General features: G+C 40.6%; 2 protein-coding genes across 3 annotated transcripts; both read left to right on the forward strand.

Annotated features, from left to right (window-relative positions):
* The first annotated feature begins 1,764 nt into the window (after nucleotides 1–1,764).
* tlr3 (toll-like receptor 3) lies at nucleotides 1,765–6,568 on the forward strand. Of its 2 annotated transcripts, none has more exons than XM_079159822.1 (5): nucleotides 1,765–1,868; nucleotides 2,971–3,423; nucleotides 3,545–3,739; nucleotides 3,895–5,741; nucleotides 5,901–6,568. In XM_079159822.1, the coding sequence occupies exons 2-5, from the start codon at nucleotides 2,983–2,985 to the stop codon at nucleotides 6,130–6,132; spliced, it is 2,715 nt and encodes a 904-aa protein (XP_079015948.1). In that variant the 5' UTR covers nucleotides 1,765–1,868; nucleotides 2,971–2,982; the 3' UTR covers nucleotides 6,133–6,568. The 2 variants fall into 2 exon arrangements, with proteins under 2 accessions (XP_079015948.1, XP_079015947.1); XM_079159821.1 differs by lacking the exon at nucleotides 1,765–1,868 and adding an exon at nucleotides 1,919–2,099.
* Nucleotides 6,569–7,968: 1,400 nt separating this feature from the next.
* On the forward strand, nucleotides 7,969–15,805 carry cyp4v2a (cytochrome P450, family 4, subfamily V, member 2a). Its single transcript, XM_079158783.1, has 11 exons — nucleotides 7,969–8,172; nucleotides 8,323–8,435; nucleotides 9,030–9,115; nucleotides 10,045–10,235; nucleotides 10,363–10,432; nucleotides 10,543–10,669; nucleotides 10,777–10,950; nucleotides 11,318–11,420; nucleotides 12,798–12,932; nucleotides 14,396–14,575; nucleotides 14,692–15,805. The coding sequence occupies exons 1-11, from the start codon at nucleotides 7,980–7,982 to the stop codon at nucleotides 14,853–14,855; spliced, it is 1,536 nt and encodes a 511-aa protein (XP_079014909.1). The 5' UTR covers nucleotides 7,969–7,979; the 3' UTR covers nucleotides 14,856–15,805.
* Nucleotides 15,806–17,419: the final 1,614 nt, after the last annotated feature.

A 17,419-nucleotide genomic window follows, 5' to 3' on the forward strand; every position in this document is an offset into this window, starting at 1 on the left:
ACAAACAGAGAAGCTTGTTCCAAGTGAGCAGCAACATATCAGATCATATGCTACTGTGTTATGTATAGTATTACAAAAGTGTATCTTTTTGTTACAAAACTTGAAATATATGAAACTATTCAAGTAAGAAGCACCATGAATGGCCTACTGTGTCTATTGCAGGGTTGTTGAGCAGCACAATAAAAGGATTTGACTGCCCTCTAGTGGTAGTTTAAACTTAACCCTGTTGTTGTTTTTGGTCCAGTTTATCTCCCTTAAGTTTCACTTCTCTGATGTTCTGAATGGGGGCATTTAAAGTTATATAATGTAATTAAACTAAGAATTAAACATCATCAATATGACTAGAACTATTACTGTTTCCTGGACTTAGAAGTTGGTCCAAAGGAGTGCATGAAATGACAACACCCACCCCTGCCTCACAACTTTTAAAGTGCCTTTGAGGCTGTGTTGGTGCTGGGCAGCTCCCAGGTTTGTTTGTGTGTGACTGCTTATGAAAGAGAGTAGGAATACTCAGCAAACCTACTCTCAGTGTATCAAGCTTGTACATGTTTTTGTAAAGCATATTGTCAACAACCCAGTTCTATTAATTACATTTAAAAATATGATATGAATTTTAAAAGGCAGGGCAATTTGTGATACATAATCCATGATTGTATGAACATAACATGCACAACAGGAAAGAAATAACACAAATACTATTGTCATGTATTCTTTAAAGGTGTACTAAAATAAACTGATCTTCAATAAGTGCAGTAGTTCTACCCTCTACTCTGGTAACATGGGCACGAATGCACTCTTGTCTTACTTCTGCATTTTAACTATTGCAGAGCGTATTTTAGGGAACCAAATGCATCAGGTGAATGACTCACTCACTTTCGCCTGCTACAATTATATATTCTATTAGATATTTCATAGGTTTTAGAAACATGCATTTGTTGGTCACTTTATTTTGACGGTACAACAACTCATAGCTTCCTACGTGACTTTATTAAGTGTGTGCATTATGTGTCAGTGGACCACACAATTAAAGTGATACCATAGATGTACCTGCTGGCCAACACTGAATAAGGTAGCTGCTGAGCAACAACCGTATACAAATAATATGACATGAAGATACTAGGCGGACTCGCTTATGCTATTTGAATTTAGTCCAAGGACACAATATCCTGTTAATCCTGTTTGTTCAGAGCAAGACTGGGCCGACCTATCTTCTAGAGAGGGTGACACGTGACAGATAGAAGACAATTCATTCTTGTCAGTATGCACATAGCCGGAAGTCTAACACATAGACCGTGACTGCGCTCTGCACCTGTTTCCAGATTACATATATGCTACATTTGTATAACACCTATAAAGCAGCAGAGATACGCTCTAATGACGGAGGTGCGTCACCTATGTCATTCTAAAGTTATCAGAGGCTTTAGAGCTATTGACACTATTTACAGCAAACCTGCAGCCAGTTTCGCTCCTCCACATTAATCGTCTTGTATGTCTACTCTTAAATTTACGGTATTTGTCCCATTCAGCGTTGAGTCTTCGCCACGAAATCCCCACATGTCACCTCATAATGAGACGACTGTTTACAAATAAATTGGTGTATTACACATAGTAAAACAGTCATAAACACATTTACAAGATTTAGCATTTTACAGGCAAATAGAAACAACGTGCCCTTATTTAACACACAAACACATATGTACATTACGGTACAGAACAAGTGTATTTGTTTTCCGGTAGTCTTAGCCCGTTTACACCGCGCCTTACCAAACCCTTGCTGATGTTTTGAGCACTATTCAGTCAATATTGCATCAGGCACTTCGGATGTTTGGTAATCTTAAATCGGCTGCATCCCGTCTGGTTTGTAGGAAGTGAGTATGTATTTCTGTTTATCCTCATGCATGAAACAGTTAAACTCCACAGTGTCTCTCGGCCATGTGGAAGTGAAATCGGAGTTGCTAGTTGCTCATTTCCGTTTATAGTCTGACTTTGGGAGCTTGTAGAGTCTTGTCTGCGCTCCCGAGCAAAACACACTGTGGTGCTGGAAGTGAATGCCTTCGGTTTCAAGTCGATGAAGTCAGACATGTAAAAGGCACAATCTGGTAAGATCTCTGCCGGTTTTATATCACAAATAATAGCCAGACTTAAAGTGTGAAGTGTCTAGGTAACACTCGGTGCTGTGATTATGTAGTCATAGAAATAAATCATATTAGTGTACTGCGATAGTAATGTTAATATAGTTGTTATTGTATCTTTAGAAGAGCGATATCTGTTGAAACTTTTTCCTAAATATTGAGTCACACATTGATTACCGAATTGTCTGTTAAAGTGGCAGCACTCAGCATTTTTAGAACAAAAGATCAAATGAAAGATGTGAAAGATGTTGCTAGTGATGAACAGCGAATTATCACATGACCAGACTTCCCCTCTCCTCTCTGAAGCTTTTCTGCGTCTTTTAGCTCCTTGTGTTATTATTTATGGCCCGCAGCTTTCCTGTTTTGAGTCACTCTCAGTAGCAGCAGGCATGTTGTTTAATTAACCTTTTGGACGCTAAGCCTTTTTTTTAGGCCTTTTCTCGAAAATTGTAACCCATACAAAAGAGATAACAATTCTGTAACTACAAGGTCTATTTTAAAAATGTTGATGCTTGAATAACACTAGGGATTGTGAGATTTGATGAGATGAGTAAATATTGTGTATATGTTACTGGTTAAAGCGAAAAAGTTAAAGAAAAACCAGAATATTAACTGCTGAGCACCAAAGCTAAAACAGAGCTCAAAGAGAAAAAGCACATATGCTCCTTATATTTCCTTTGTCTTTCAGGTGTGTGTAACTATTTGCAAACATGTTTGCCAAATTAACTTTCTAAGATGATATTATATCGGTGCTATTGTTGTTGTGCTGCCCCCAAATTGCCCAGAAAGAAAAACGCTAAGGCTTATGCATATTTGAATCTTTCTTTTGTTTTTCAAGGTTTTTGAAACAATGCATGCCCCACGTTCCTTTCTCCTGGCGCTGGTCATCATGACGGGACCTCGCAATTGCGTGGCCTCCCAGGTGAAGACCTCTTGCAATGTGCAAGACGGCAGAGCTGACTGCAGCCACCTCAGCCTCAGTGCGGTCCCCCCGGACCTTCCCAAGAGCATCACCAGCCTGGATGTGTCTCACAACAGACTGAAGAGGATTCCCCCTGTGTCACTCACCCCATACCCAGGCCTCCTCCACCTCGACGTCAGCTACAACAGTATCACCAAGCTGGAACAGGGTTTGTGCCAGACACTGCCTCTGCTGCAGACACTGAACATGGGACACAATCAAGTGTTTGTGCTGAAGAAGGAGGACGTGAGCCATTGCACCAATCTAACATGGTTGATTATGGCTAGTAATAAGCTAAAGCTTGAAGGGGAGCCCTTCTCTGCACTACAGGTACAGTTGCACTGATGAGTTGGGTCGGTAATAGCTGGAGTAATAGCTCGCTCATTTTCCTCACAGTTGTTCGATATGCCTCTCATGTATTACATTTTTATTCTCCTTGTAATGTTCACAGAGCCTGAGAGTTCTTGATGTGTCCGTAAACAAACTGCAGTCAGCCAAGCTCGGCTCCCAGCCTCAGCTGCCCAGACTCGTGAGCCTCAATCTGGCATTCAACGACTTCACCACCCTGAAGAAAGAGGACTTCTTGTTTCTTAGCAATTCGTCCTTTCTGCAAGTCCTCAACATGTCAAAGGTGTCGCTGGAAACGGTAGGAAACTTACCAAGAAATGGGAAATGAAATGGTGTTGTCAAAATTGGAACCAGTGTTAGGAAGTAGTATTTGAAGATCCTTGCTTTCAGTTGTCTGTTTTGTTTCCCTTTTTTTGTCTCACCGCAAGACCTCTGTGTTATGTTTTGTTGCAGTTGGAGCCTGGTTGCTTTAAGCCCATTTCAGGCCTACGTACTTTAATCATGGATGGAAGTAAAATGGGCACGCCTGTTATTTCTAAACTCTGCTCAGAGTTGTCAGGAACAGCCATCGATGCCCTGTTTCTTCGGAAGATGAAGCTGGTCACGCTCACAAACACAACCTTTACAGGGCTACAGAAAACAAATCTAACCTTTCTGGATCTGTCCCGTAACGAGATGGCCAAAATTCAAGAAGGCGCATTTAGAGGGCTGTCCAGACTTCAGACTCTAATTTTGACAGACAACAACATCAGACACCTGACCAAGGACACATTTCAGGGGCTCAAAAGTTTGAAAAGACTCCATTTGACAAAAGCTCTTGTGAAAAGTCACACCATCCCGATTATCGACGATTTCTCCTTCCAACCACTGAGTGACCTGGAGAGTTTGATATTGCAGAGAACCGCCGTTCATGAAATTACAGAGCACACATTTACAGGCTTGACAAGTCTTCAGGAACTCGATATGAGCTGGAGTAGTTACACCTCGCTCAGAAACATCACCAACAAGACGTTAGTCTCACTTGCGGGATCGCCTCTCAGAAAGCTAAATCTAACATGGACAGCGATAGCACAGATTAATCCTCAAAGCTTCTCCGTTTTGAGAAACCTCACCACTCTTCTTCTGGATTTCAACTTCATCAAGCAAACGCTCACTGGCAAAGAGTTTGAAGGCCTGGGTCAAGTTGAAGAGATTTACATGTCCAATAACCACCAGACCATCAATCTAAGCCCCACGTCCTTTGTGAATATGCCCAATCTGAGGGTCCTGACTTTGGGAAGAAGCCTGAAAGCTGAAGCAGTGAACATGGATCCCTCTCCATTCAGTCCCCTGCCCAACCTCACCATTCTGGATCTCAGCAACAACAACATTGCTAACATGAGAGAGAATATGCTGGAGGGGCTTGTGAACCTGAAAGTGCTGAAGCTCCAACACAATAACTTAGCCCGCTTGTGGAAGAGCGGCAACCTCGGTGGGCCAGTGTTGTTTCTCAAAGGCACCCGGAGGTTGATGACCTTACAGATGGATAGTAACGGGCTGGATGAGATCCCTGCAGAAGCTCTGAGAGGGTTGAGTAACCTCCGCGAAATCCACCTGGCCAACAACCTCTTTAACAGTCTTAAGGACTCCATTTTTGATGATCTGAGCTCACTGCGGGTTTTAGATTTACAGAAGAATCTGCTCACGGCTGTGAGGCCCGGAGTGTTCAAAACTCCTATGAGCAACCTCAGCCTGCTTCTCATGGACAAAAATCCATTTGACTGCACGTGTGAGAGCATGCTGTGGTTCGTGACATGGTTGAACGACACAAATGTGACAAGGGTGCCAGGTCTCAGGGGCCAGTATTTGTGCAATACCCCACTAGCTTACTTTAACCGCTCTGTCATGGATTTTGACACCCTCTCCTGCAAAGACATGACCCCATTTGAGACTCTTTACATACTGAGCAGCACTGCCGTCATCATGCTGACAGTAACTGCGCTTCTGGTGCGCTTCCACGGCTGGAGGATCCAGTTTTATTGGAACATATTGATCAATCGCACGTTAGGATTCAGCGACGCCAGAGTTGAAGAGGGCAGGGAATTTGACTATGACGCTTACATCATCCACGCGGAGAAAGACGGTCGCTGGGTGGAGAGAAGGATGGTCCCCTTGGAGAATGACATGTGCAAGTTTTGTTTGGAGGATCGAGATTTTGTCCCCGGCATGTTAAAGCTTGAATCCATCGTGAATAATATGACAAAGTCCAGAAAGATCTTGTTCGTCGTCACTGAAACTCTTCTCAGAGATCCCTGGTGGAGGTAAATCAAACTTACGCTACTTGATTTGTATATTGTTATTCTAGATTCTACATAAGGTTGAGTCAAATTCAAATTACGTCATTTAGAATTTTGTGATGTGTAGTATATTCTTTCTGGGTGGCATACTGAGTTCTCACAATTGTCTCTTTCCTTATCCAGATTTAAAGCCCATCATGCACTTCACAAGGTCATTACAGATAGCAGGGACTCTGTGATTCTGGTCTTCCTGCAGGACGTCCACGACTACAAGTTGTCTCGCTCACTCTTCCTCCGTCGGGGCATGTTGCGTTCAAGCTGCGTCCTGGACTGGCCCGTCCATAAGGAGAGGGTGCCGGCCTTTCACCAGAAGCTCCTCATGGCTCTTGGCATGACTAATCGATTGCAGGAGTGAATGTGTTTCATTTGTAGTGACTGTAAATTCACTCTGAAATAACAGATACCAATGTTTCTTCAATTAATTGCAACTGACTGCGGATGGCTTTGCCCTCTGTGTGAATATTGTGCTTACTGTGAATATGCACTCAGTCTTATTGTATAAATGATAACGAGCGAAAGGTGGTGTTGTGTATGTGTGCCTGCATACACAGTGGGTTTTTTGTACATTTATTGTTTGCTAGTACTGCAAGGTAGATAAATCATCATGTTCTCCAATGTTTCAAACAAAGTCCAGTTGAACAGTTACGTTTTGACAATCCTTATTTAGTAATTTACATTATACATTTTGTAATGTACATTGTAATGTATGTCTAGAAATAAAAAATATTGCAAGTGCAGTTTTAATGATTTTACCTCTCAATCGCTAAAACGTTGGCCCTTACATTGAAAAGTCTAACCCTAAAGTAATTAAATAAAGAAGATTTTAAGTTATATATCTTAATCTCGATATGTGATGGCACAACTTTAATTGTATTATTTAGCTGAAAGAATCTTGTGGCAGTTTTTCTTCTACTTTCATGTAATAATAGTATTGCATTTATTAATCTTGGAAAAAAGATTTATTTTCTAAAAACGCAGAAAACGCATCTCCAAAATGTAAAGACAAGGCTTTAAAAAATGTTTTTATGTGCTTTCTGTTTCCCCAAGGCTCGAAACTGACACTGTTTCAGTGTCGTGTCAAGGAACACGCACGCACACACGCACAGGTCAGAATGGATTAAAGTGAATAGCATTAAAAGATACATAGACCTTTAAATCACCACACAACAGAGTGGCACAGGACAAATCTAAAGCTTCCACACTTTATTCCTCCATTTGTCAGATTTTATTTATTGAAAGCCGAGCATGAAGGCCTAAATTATTTCTTGAAGTCTTCTAAACGGTGTCAGAAAGAAAATTATGGGGGAGGAATGCTGAAGTGTTTATTTATTATTTTGTTGGCCTAACAGTTGTCAAATTGAATTGTATTGTGTGTAAAAATACTGAAATCCACCATGTGAAAGTTCTCTTTCCAGAATGTAAACTCTCGCCAGGTTGCCAAAACGTCCACATTCCTAGAAATACATAAATACTACATGACCTCATTGTCCTCATGCTGGCTACAGCCTTGATGTTCAGTCTCTGTTGAGATTGTGTCACAGATGTTAATTTAACAGGTCCACTAAAACAACACAAATAATAAGGGTTAAAATGAAGTAATTGTGCTTCCTTACTTTCTTAACAAAATAGTGTACATTTTATTTAAAGTATAAAATAAAAAAACAAAATATTCAATTAAAACAAACTCAATAATAACTCAATAACTCAATAATTAAGTAAATAAATAAGTAAATAAATAAATAAATAATAAAACGTAACTGTAAAATGGCCTAAATGTTCATTCAATTCAAGACCTCTGTAAAGAGTGAATTAAGATAAAGGGTAAATAACATCTACTTTATTTTATACATATAACTGGCACATGAATAAGGCTGTTATTTATTAACCAATCAGGTCTTGATCAAGGTCAGTCAGATAAATAATTAACATCTTTATTATATAATTTGTGTCAACATTTACCATCTTAATCTACCTCCTATCTCCCATGTTTAGTATCGCTCAATTCTTTTTCATATATGAACAGCAATAAATAACCACGAGGGCCAACTTTAACCCACTGAGCAGACGAAGGAAGGGTTGACTGCAGAGAAAAGGAGGGGCAAAGGCACGTCACACCTCCACAGGCTGGTACTGCTGTTTAAACACACACACATACATCGTGGTGCGTACACACATCGTGGTGCGTACACACAGCAAGAAAAGATGGCAGTGCTGCTCGGCAGTTACTCGATACCTTTACTTGGAATCAGCATCTTCATTGCTATTCTGATCTACTTCACCTACAGGGTGCTAAGCGCTTACCTGCACAAATGGTTTACGATGAAGCCCATTCCGGAGCCTCCCGGGACGTATCTCTTCATAGGAAATGCACTGCAGTTCAAAACCAATGCAGGTGGTAAGAAAGCAATAGACATGCTGCTGCTGGAGGCCCCATAGGCTGATATAGCACAATACCTTTAATTGACTGACATAACTGATGACGTAATTGCCGACTTAATGCAGTATAAATACTGTATATGCAGATTTGTTGTTTCCTTTGTTTCAGATTTCTTTCGTCAAATTGAGGATTTTACCAGTGAGTTCAGGGACGCACCGCTATTTAAACTCTGGGTTGGACCCGTCCCATTTGTGGCTCTGTTTCACGCGGAAACTGTTGAGGTACGGTGACTGACAACCGCACATTTACAACACACCAACTATGCCTTCAGCAGGTGTAACTGCTTTGTCCACGTGCCTTATGTTGTAAATATGTAATCTCAGGAACTGAATAGGAGTGAAAAGTGTATCATTTTTAACCATATTCAGTGACCTGTAAAGTAATCACAGTCAATGTCTTTGCAGCTAGAACTAGAGCACTAACTTATGAAGCAGAGGCTGCTGCACAAAAGCTAAATTCAGCAAAACAACCTGAGATGACCTCGACCCTAGTTACTCCTTATGTACACATGGTTTATAGGATGTCGTTGCACTTTTACACACTGCAGCCGTGTGCGCAGATAATGGGCCCCTTGGCAGGGACATGCAAAAGGCCCAGGTTTTGTGTCTCTTTGTGGTCATTTTGTGTCTTTTTTTGGTCTTTTTTTGTTTCATTGTGGTTGTTCGCCCCTTTTGTAGTTATTTTGTCTCATGACCGCAGCCACTGACTGCTACATAACTGCTACTGCTCACAATTCCAGTTATTTATAGAATATCAACTGTGCTGTTTTTGTTTGCTCATTCTTTCTTGCATTTCTTATTTCTTGTCGTTTGTAGACGATTCTGACCAATTCTGTCCACATGGAGAAAGGCCAGTCATACAACTTCCTCCACCCTTGGCTTGGAACTGGCCTTCTTACAAGGTATTTACTTGTGGAGCTCATCTGCTCAATATTAAAAGCTTGTCAGGGCCGATCAGAAACAAAAATCAAAACATTAAGATTCCTGCATTAAAGAAAAGAAGTCGTTTTGAAATCAACAGCAACATGATAATGACAAATTAATAATATTAAGACCCATAGATATGCCCCAGATGCATACTGTAGTCTAAACCCCTTCTTAATTTGTGTTCACATTGAAAAAATAACAAAATTGTGTGTATATTTCAGCCAGAGGGGGGTGCTATAGAAGCATAGAAGTGTAAAAAGTGAATTGCATGGTGATTTTCAGTTGATTTTTTCAATGATTCATGTACAAGTGGAATTTTTGGGCTGAAAGTGAGGCAACGGGGAAGGGGGGGTCACCACAATCAATGTGCAATCAGTTCCTAATTCCACCCGAAGGTGGCACAATTTATTATCTTGTGATTATGAATGTCCACAGCAAATTTCATGCTAATCTGTTTTCAACATACTGTTACAAAATTTGGCTCAGGCTTGTAACAAGAGGGAGTCCAAATTAAGTTATTTAGTTAATAGGAAAAACAAGACGGGGTGTAGAGATAGGGGAGGAGTCAGTGGTGTCATGCATGTATGGATGAGTGAAAGCATGTATGTAAACTTCAATGACACCACAAAGGTGTGGAGGCTTTGAGGAGATGTTGAGGCTGCCCAGTAAGACAGAGCTTATCCCGCTGGGAGAGATGCCCTTCTTGTGCCCCTTTGCCACTCCAACAAAGTGTTATTTCAATGTCAAAGGTCAAATCTGGATCTGATTACTGAAATTAGTATCGATGATGACCAAATTTGGTGAAGTTCTCATCTCTGCTTCTTCTGTCATTTGTTTTAAGAATACGTGCCTTGAGTACTTTCCCACCCTTAACTTCTCCTTGATGTCTTCTGCTTTTGGTCAGCACTGGGAGCAAGTGGCGTCAGCGGCGGAAGATGTTGACCCCCACCTTCCACTTCTCCATCCTGACGGACTTCTTGGAGGTGATGAACGAGCAGGCAGAGATCCTGGTGGAGAAGCTGGAGGAGCAGGCGGGGAAGGGTCAATTTGACTGCTTCAGTCACATAACCCTGTGTGCCCTGGACATTATCTGTGGTGAAGTAGAATATGTGCAGTGAATGTAATTGTGTGCATGTATAAATGAACCTTTTATGCACATAATGAATGCTTAGAATGGTCTAAACAAAGCAAAAAAGATGGTCAACTCACAATGTCTTTTCAGAAACTGCAATGGGAAAGAAAATTTATGCCCAGAGTCATTCTGACTCAGAGTATGTTAAGAGCGTGTACAAGTGAGTTATTTAGATTTTCTTTTCCATCACACAAAGAGACGACAATAAGGGAATATTTATAGGATTAATTGCTTCATGTTTCTGTCTTCTTCCCAACTTTTTGTCCTTAGAATGAGTGACATTGTGAGCCGCAGACAGAGGACACCATGGTTTTGGCTTGACTTTGTATACAACTACTTTGGTGAGGGCCGGGAGCATGACAAGACACTCAAGATCCTGCACTCCTTCACATACAAAGTAAGTGATGAAGCCAGTGGTTTGAAAAATCAGTGGATGTTCAGTTTCTATTACATTAGAATGAAGCAGAATCCACACTCAGCCTCAACCTTGAATTTCCGTCCCAGGTGATACAAGAAAGAGCGGAGAGGATTTCCAATACTGATTCGGACAGCGACTCTGAACAGAGCACAAAGAAAAGACAAGCATTTCTGGACATGCTCTTGAAGACCACATATGAGGATGGCACCAGAATGAGCCATCAGGACATTCAGGAAGAAGTGGACACCTTCATGTTTAGGGTTAGTGGTTAGAACCATAACGTTATGATCCATATATAAATCCCACATTTTGTTATCTTCGTTGCCATCTTGACTGTAAGGCACCCGGGTGGATCAATTGAGTGAGATTTAAGTGTTCTTTGTTTGGGAGGGGGAGAGGGAGACACACCTGGCAGAGATCTGCACTCAACTGAGTACACTTCTGTAGTTTACTTTCTTTCTCCTCCTCATCCTCACTCATTCCTCTGGTCACATTTGCATGAATATATGACACACTAACACGACACACTTTCAAACAATTCCTAATATACTCTCACGAACAAAAAAACACTAAAACTCAGCTTTAAAGTCTTAAATAATGTGCTGTTTTTCTGTATTTTTTGAAAAGGGACATGATACGACAGCAGCCTCTATGAACTGGGCCGTACATCTGCTGGGCTCCCACCCTGAGGCACACAGCAAAGTTCAACAAGAGCTTCAGGAGGTGTTCGGTAACAGTAACATGCCCTCTCCCATGCCGCCCCCACACCTTCTAACTTTCATGACATCATTTGTTTTCCCGCCCAAAGGCCTTGTGACTCATCTTTGTTCAGATTTCTTCTTTACAGCTCAAGCGGAGCTTAAACAGGGATAATAGATGGTAAAGTCCTTGCCAAAATACTTCGAGAATAATTGAATTATTTTCACTGCTTTGTGGATATACCGTAGCCACCATGCATTCTCTTTCAAGACGTGAGCTAGTAGTAATAACACATGCTCCGTTTTCACACGTTTGAGGATGTAATCTTCCTCCACTTCGTCTTCAAGGAAAGACACGTTCATTTTGATATACTCAACCTTTCTTTAAAACCCCATCTCTTCAAATACCAACGGTTGGTCAGTGCCACTCGGCATGTGATACCGACGCGCCGTTGCTTTCAACAAGCTTCAATGTAAACCCTCCCGCGTCACAAGACGGTCAGAGCAACTGACGTATTATAAAGAGAGGGCAAGTGAATGGGCTAAACACACAGGACTATTTTATTTATCTTATTTCTTCATTTATTTTTATCGTGTCGATTGGCTTTATTGTTTCACCTATTGTACTGTCTTATCAGGGTTTAAGTCTTACCTTAGTTTGTTGTGCTTTGTTTTATTGCCTTGCTTTTGCTGCTTTGTCTGTCAAAGCACTTTGTAAACTCGGTTTTTAAAAAGGTGCTATATCAATAAAGTTAAAATTACAGTTATTATTTTGTCCAGTGAAGTGCGAAACAGAACGTAAACGTTTACATTTTTTCATGTCGTCATGCGAGTCGTTAGTCGCTCGGTGGCGGTTAGTTAGTCTAGTAGACGTCAACTACGGTCTTTCCCTCACGTAGTTTAGTTGCCTAAACCTAACTTCCTGTGAAGACGGAAGTTTATTTTGAAAAGCGACTATGCATGTAACAAGTGGAAACTGACGCACCATCCCTGACAAGTCCAAACTACTCTAGAAGCGTACCTAGAGCGTCAAAGTATGAAGCTTGGGGCCACTGACCAAGCGTCGGTATTTGACGAGTTGGGAGTGAGAATGTGTTGGTTTTTTCATTGTAAAAAGATTCATTACATTACTTTATCGAACCTAATGTAATCAATTATTCTATTAAGATTTGTTGATTTTTTGTCTAGAGGTAGAATTTTCTTTTTCAACGTACGCCGATAGAAATGATTGCAGTAAAGACTCTTGACTCTTGAATAATGCAGTATACTGTTAATCTCTTATCTACTGTAGAAGGTGGGGAAAGTAGGGTATATGTCAAGGATATGAAAGTAGGAGAAAGTGCAACAGCAGGAAATTGCAGCGCAGTCTAATTAACAACTATCTGATGTTTCTTGTTTTATGTGCAAAGGTACATCCAACCGGCCCGTTAACATAGAGGACCTGAAGAAGCTCAAATACCTGGAGTGTGTGATCAAGGAGGCCCTGCGACTGTTTCCCTCTGTGCCTTTTTTTGCCCGCAACATCGGAGAAGACTGCCACATCAGTGAGTTACAGATGAGTGATGACACTTGAATGAAACATTCATTTGCAAATCCCCAAAGGCGGTGGTATTTTTTATAAGAATCCATGGGAGGCCAGGCTTCCTGTGTTATTTTCACTTGAAAAATAGGTTTCTTTGTCACATGGCATATATTCTATGGTGTTGATGGAGCCGTCTCTTCCCCAGAGTTTCTTCAGGTTTATAAAATAAGGCCCTATGGATTGCAAAATTATGTAAATATTCAGTGTGTAGAAGAGTAAAAGACACTTTATCGTCATGTTAAAGGAATACTTGACCTGCAAAATGACCATTTGTATATCATTTACTATATTACTAATATTTTGTAAATATGTTTTATTGCTTTTCACAGTTTTTACCCCACCAGGGAAGAGGATACACAACATACATATATTAGACTTCAATTACAAAGGAAATTTAAATCCTCATCCATCAATCATTGGTCAAACAAAGCAAGAGTAAAGTAAAACAATAAAAAAATGGACATCACACTATGAGCTTTAAAAATACTTATCCAGAAAGTAGAGAAATTCGGACATAGCCTGAACATGTGTAATAAGTCTGGTGGCCAGACTTTCCATCAAGGACGTAACGGATCAACATTAGAATACATTTTTGCCAATCTAGCATCAGTGTAATGAGCCCTGTGCACCAATTCTAGCTGTATTAAGTTGTGTTTAGCGGACGTAGATGATGTATCAAGTCTAAAATAGAGTCCCATTTGTCATTTGTCATCACCCCAAGAGTCCCAGGCCATTTTTACGTTTTTAAAGGGGTGTGGGTTGATATTGCTAATGAGCTCATCAATCCTCTACTGTTCGAGTTCAATTCAAGGAGGCTGTCAACATGTGATTTCATAGAGGCTCCTTACAGTCCAAAATGTCTCCTAAACCAAGCCTATATGCTTACTCATATTATTGCACCCCGCTAACGATAACGGTAATGAGGCCCAGTGATTCATATCTGTTTTATAGTTATTAGACAATGTAGTTTAAAAAAAAAACTGGAGATTGGAAGGAGCGAGTGACCTCAATCCCCAAGTTCTTTAACACCATCTCGGGCGTCATTACAGTAGAAAAGGCTAGAAGGGAGTGCCAAACTTCCATAATAGTCTTGGTGTAAATAACCAAGTAAGCATATCCCACAATTCTGAGAATATGGTGACATATCTAAAGAGAAGTTCAACTTTAACACTGTATTCACATTGTTATTTGCTGGTGTCTTTATACATGATGGTCAAACTAAATAAGACCCAAATTGTGACACACTAGTTTCATCCCAGTCTTTTTTTTTGTATTAAAAACAGCTCTCACCTGTCTGTCATTATTTCTAATGGCTTAAGCTGAGGCAGTAAACTTCATAATGATCTTATGTCAAACAAAATGAGTTAAGTGATTTGTAAGGACCGTAATTACAGTACGGTAATTAGGTTTCTGTTGCACCTGCAGATGGTTTCAAAGTGCCCAAAGGTGCCAACGCCATTATCATTACCTACGCTCTCCACCGTGACCCGCGATACTTCCCAGAGCCCAACGAGTTCAGGCCTGAGCGCTTCCTGCCGGAGAATTCAGTGGGAAGGCCTCCATACGCGTACATCCCCTTCTCCGCTGGACTCCGCAACTGCATCGGTAAGAACAGGACAGGTTTCATTTGTAGCGGACTGGAGCTGTCTCTCTATGCATACTTCACTCAGAGAAACTCCAGAATAACTGCTGTGTGTGTGTTCCACTATAATCTTCCTCAGGTCAACGTTTTGCACTTATGGAAGAAAAGGTGGTCTTGGCGTCCATTCTGCGTAACTTCAACATTGAAGCTTGCCAGGAACGCGAAGAGCTTCGGCCGGTAGGAGAGCTCATCCTGCGACCAGAGAAGGGCATCCTGATCAAACTGGAAAAGAGGAAAACTTAAATCAAATCAACACCTGCGCTCCGCTTTACAGAAGCTTTTTAGCCAATTTCATCTTCCTTCGTGATCTCTATTCAAAGCACATCCTTTCCAATTCAAATGGTGGTGGACAGTGTAATGGCTTCTAAACAAAAGGGTCAGGGAGAATAGCGAACTTGGTGTTTGATTTGAGAGTGTTGTCATCATTATAGTCATTATAGTGATTCACTATTCTGGCTCAACAACTCTGCACTTTTGTTGTGCCCAAATAACGGTGAAAAATAACTGTACAAATGTTTTGCTATAAGCAGCTTAGAAAGTGATCATGGGATTAAATAAAAAGCTAATAACAAAAATGTTTACATATTTACTACATTTACGAACACCTCAAAGATAAGCCTTTCATTCGTGCGGTATTTCAGCTGAATGTTAAATTTGAATCCCCTCGCTGCAGTTCTTTCCTTGTATGACCTCATACTTCATCTCTTAAAGTTTGTTCATTAATATGTTTGGTCGGTCATCTACTGTGCATCGCTCTCTCTCTTTTTTCGTGTGAGTCTGAATGGGAAGGACAGTTTGTGTAACTGAAGGAATGTGAAGTTAAAGAAACAATAATAATGTAAAACCACCAGAGAAGCTAGGCGGCGCTAAAGCAACAGACTCGCTCAGTGTGTGCAGTGTGATGCAGAAGTCTTACACAGACTCAATACGCAATATAGCCAACAAGATATCATGGATTCAAGCCAAGGCAATCACCACGGCTAATCATTCACAATGAGGCCACTCACGCAACAACTGTCCTGAAACAACCCACACAACACACTCGCCTCTCTCTCTCGGACACATACGCTTTAACCCGACACACGCACACTTGTGCACAGCAGGTATATCACAATTCAGTCACAGCAACCAGAGATTTAAAAATATTACTCTTTGACATATTTCCTTAACCTGATGTGTCTAGATTCTTAACCGAGAATACCTTTTAAACACTAGGAGGCTGGGAAGTGAGATCCAACAACACACCAGCAATATCGCCAGACTTTAAGTGCCAAAGAGAAACTCCTCATACAACTCTGAAGATTGTCATATTCGTCTTCAGTGCTTTTAAATACCCTTTTTGGTAAAACTCCTGACCTCTCATTACCCTGGTGGCTGGAACTCTAATGAGAATCCATTCAGGTTCATGATTATAATGAGCAAAACTCTTTAGTCACTGAATCCTATCGAGGTCAGAAGGATCCATTGCAACAAAAGTAGTAATAATAGCATGACACACTTACAAATGACCCCATCCATAATGTCACAAGATGATTTAGCTGGTATGGCTGCAAAAGTCATTGCCTAACACCAAAACGACATGAGTGATGATGTCGTGCTCTTCTCCGATGACATTATTTGAACTATTGAGCACTTCTCTAATCAATGGCTGGGTAGAGCCGAGGCGCCTGAGCTCCAACTGGAGAAGGAATAGCACATTGATCTGAGAATCTCTAATAAATGGCTCGGATTAAGGAGCTTCTGCTCAGATTGAGTGGCTTCAGGTGGATTTCAGGCCAATATGCAGATAGTTTTTATTGATAAAGCATCAATTCAAAAGTAGTAAAAATAACAAGTATGTAAACTTTACTATACAACAGTGTGTGGATGGTGCCAGAATTATTTCCCGGTCATATTATTTGAGTAAAATATAATTTTTCTTGTGTTCTATTTCATAGTTTGTCAGTAACTTATCTTTGGCAAATGTTGTGGTTTTTTGATGATCAACTGTTTGTCTTGTTGATAATTCTTTAAAATATAAAAAGCAACACATGGAAAAAGCTGAGGGTGCACAAGACTGACCCCATTGCACCCTGGACATGCCTCAGTTCTATTTTACCGTGCATTGCGGTTATGTCATCATTTTCAATAACATTTCTGTAACTTGCCGCAACGGTGAGAAAGCTCCATGTGTACAGCAGTATCACTTCTAAAGTTACACAGGGAGGGCAGAAACCTTATTACTGAAGAGCGTTGTTTAACATTTCATTATCAGTGTAGATTTAGCAGCTGGCAGGAGTGCCGAGGAATGTTTGCAACCCGTTCAAAGTCTTTGTGCGGATTCAGATTCCACAACAGATCCTCTATGAACCACGAGATGATTAACAACGAGAGATCTTCAAATTATGTAATTTTCAAAAATTCTTTATTCATAAAAAATGAATATTCAAGAGTTTCTCTACATGTTGGTGAAAAAGCTGATGTTCTCTACTCTTCTTTGGATACATTATTTTATTCCTTTAACGTTTTATTTATTCATGCATTTTTCTTGACTTGTCAAATTTAGGGACACTGCGTCAAATGATGTTGATATCAGCTATTCATGACTGTAAAATGGGTAACCTGCTTCTGGTTCATATTCTAAAGGAGAAAACTATTGAGGCCATGACCTCTGTGTTGTTACAGCTCTGCCATCACAGACATTACTCAATTCTGAGGAGTTTCAAGCCTTCTAAAAGTTCTTTCATGTAACCACCATTGTTGAAAAATGACTGTGTTGATCTCCTTTAAGACAACCCAGCATGCAGACACATAAGAAATGCTATGAA

This window comes from Pholis gunnellus (assembly GCF_910591455.1).
Source record: "Pholis gunnellus genome assembly, chromosome: 5".
In the NCBI taxonomy this organism is placed as follows: domain Eukaryota; kingdom Metazoa; phylum Chordata; class Actinopteri; order Perciformes; family Pholidae; genus Pholis; species Pholis gunnellus.

Excerpts from the sequence above, each read along its gene's own strand:
- tlr3 (XM_079159822.1), top strand. The coding sequence starts at position 2,983 with ATGCATGCCCCACGTTCCTTTCTCCTGGCGCTGGTCATCATGACGGGA. Across the intron at positions 3,740-3,894 it reads CAAAGGTGTCGCTGGAAACG|TTGGAGCCTGGTTGCTTTAA; the intron begins GTAGGAAACTTA and ends GTTTTGTTGCAG. Across the intron at positions 5,742-5,900 it reads CTCAGAGATCCCTGGTGGAG|ATTTAAAGCCCATCATGCAC; the intron begins GTAAATCAAACT and ends TTCCTTATCCAG.
- cyp4v2a (XM_079158783.1), top strand. The coding sequence starts at position 7,980 with ATGGCAGTGCTGCTCGGCAGTTACTCGATACCTTTACTTGGAATCAGC. Across the intron at positions 8,173-8,322 it reads GTTCAAAACCAATGCAGGTG|ATTTCTTTCGTCAAATTGAG; the intron begins GTAAGAAAGCAA and ends CCTTTGTTTCAG. Across the intron at positions 10,236-10,362 it reads TGCCCTGGACATTATCTGTG|AAACTGCAATGGGAAAGAAA; the intron begins GTGAAGTAGAAT and ends ATGTCTTTTCAG.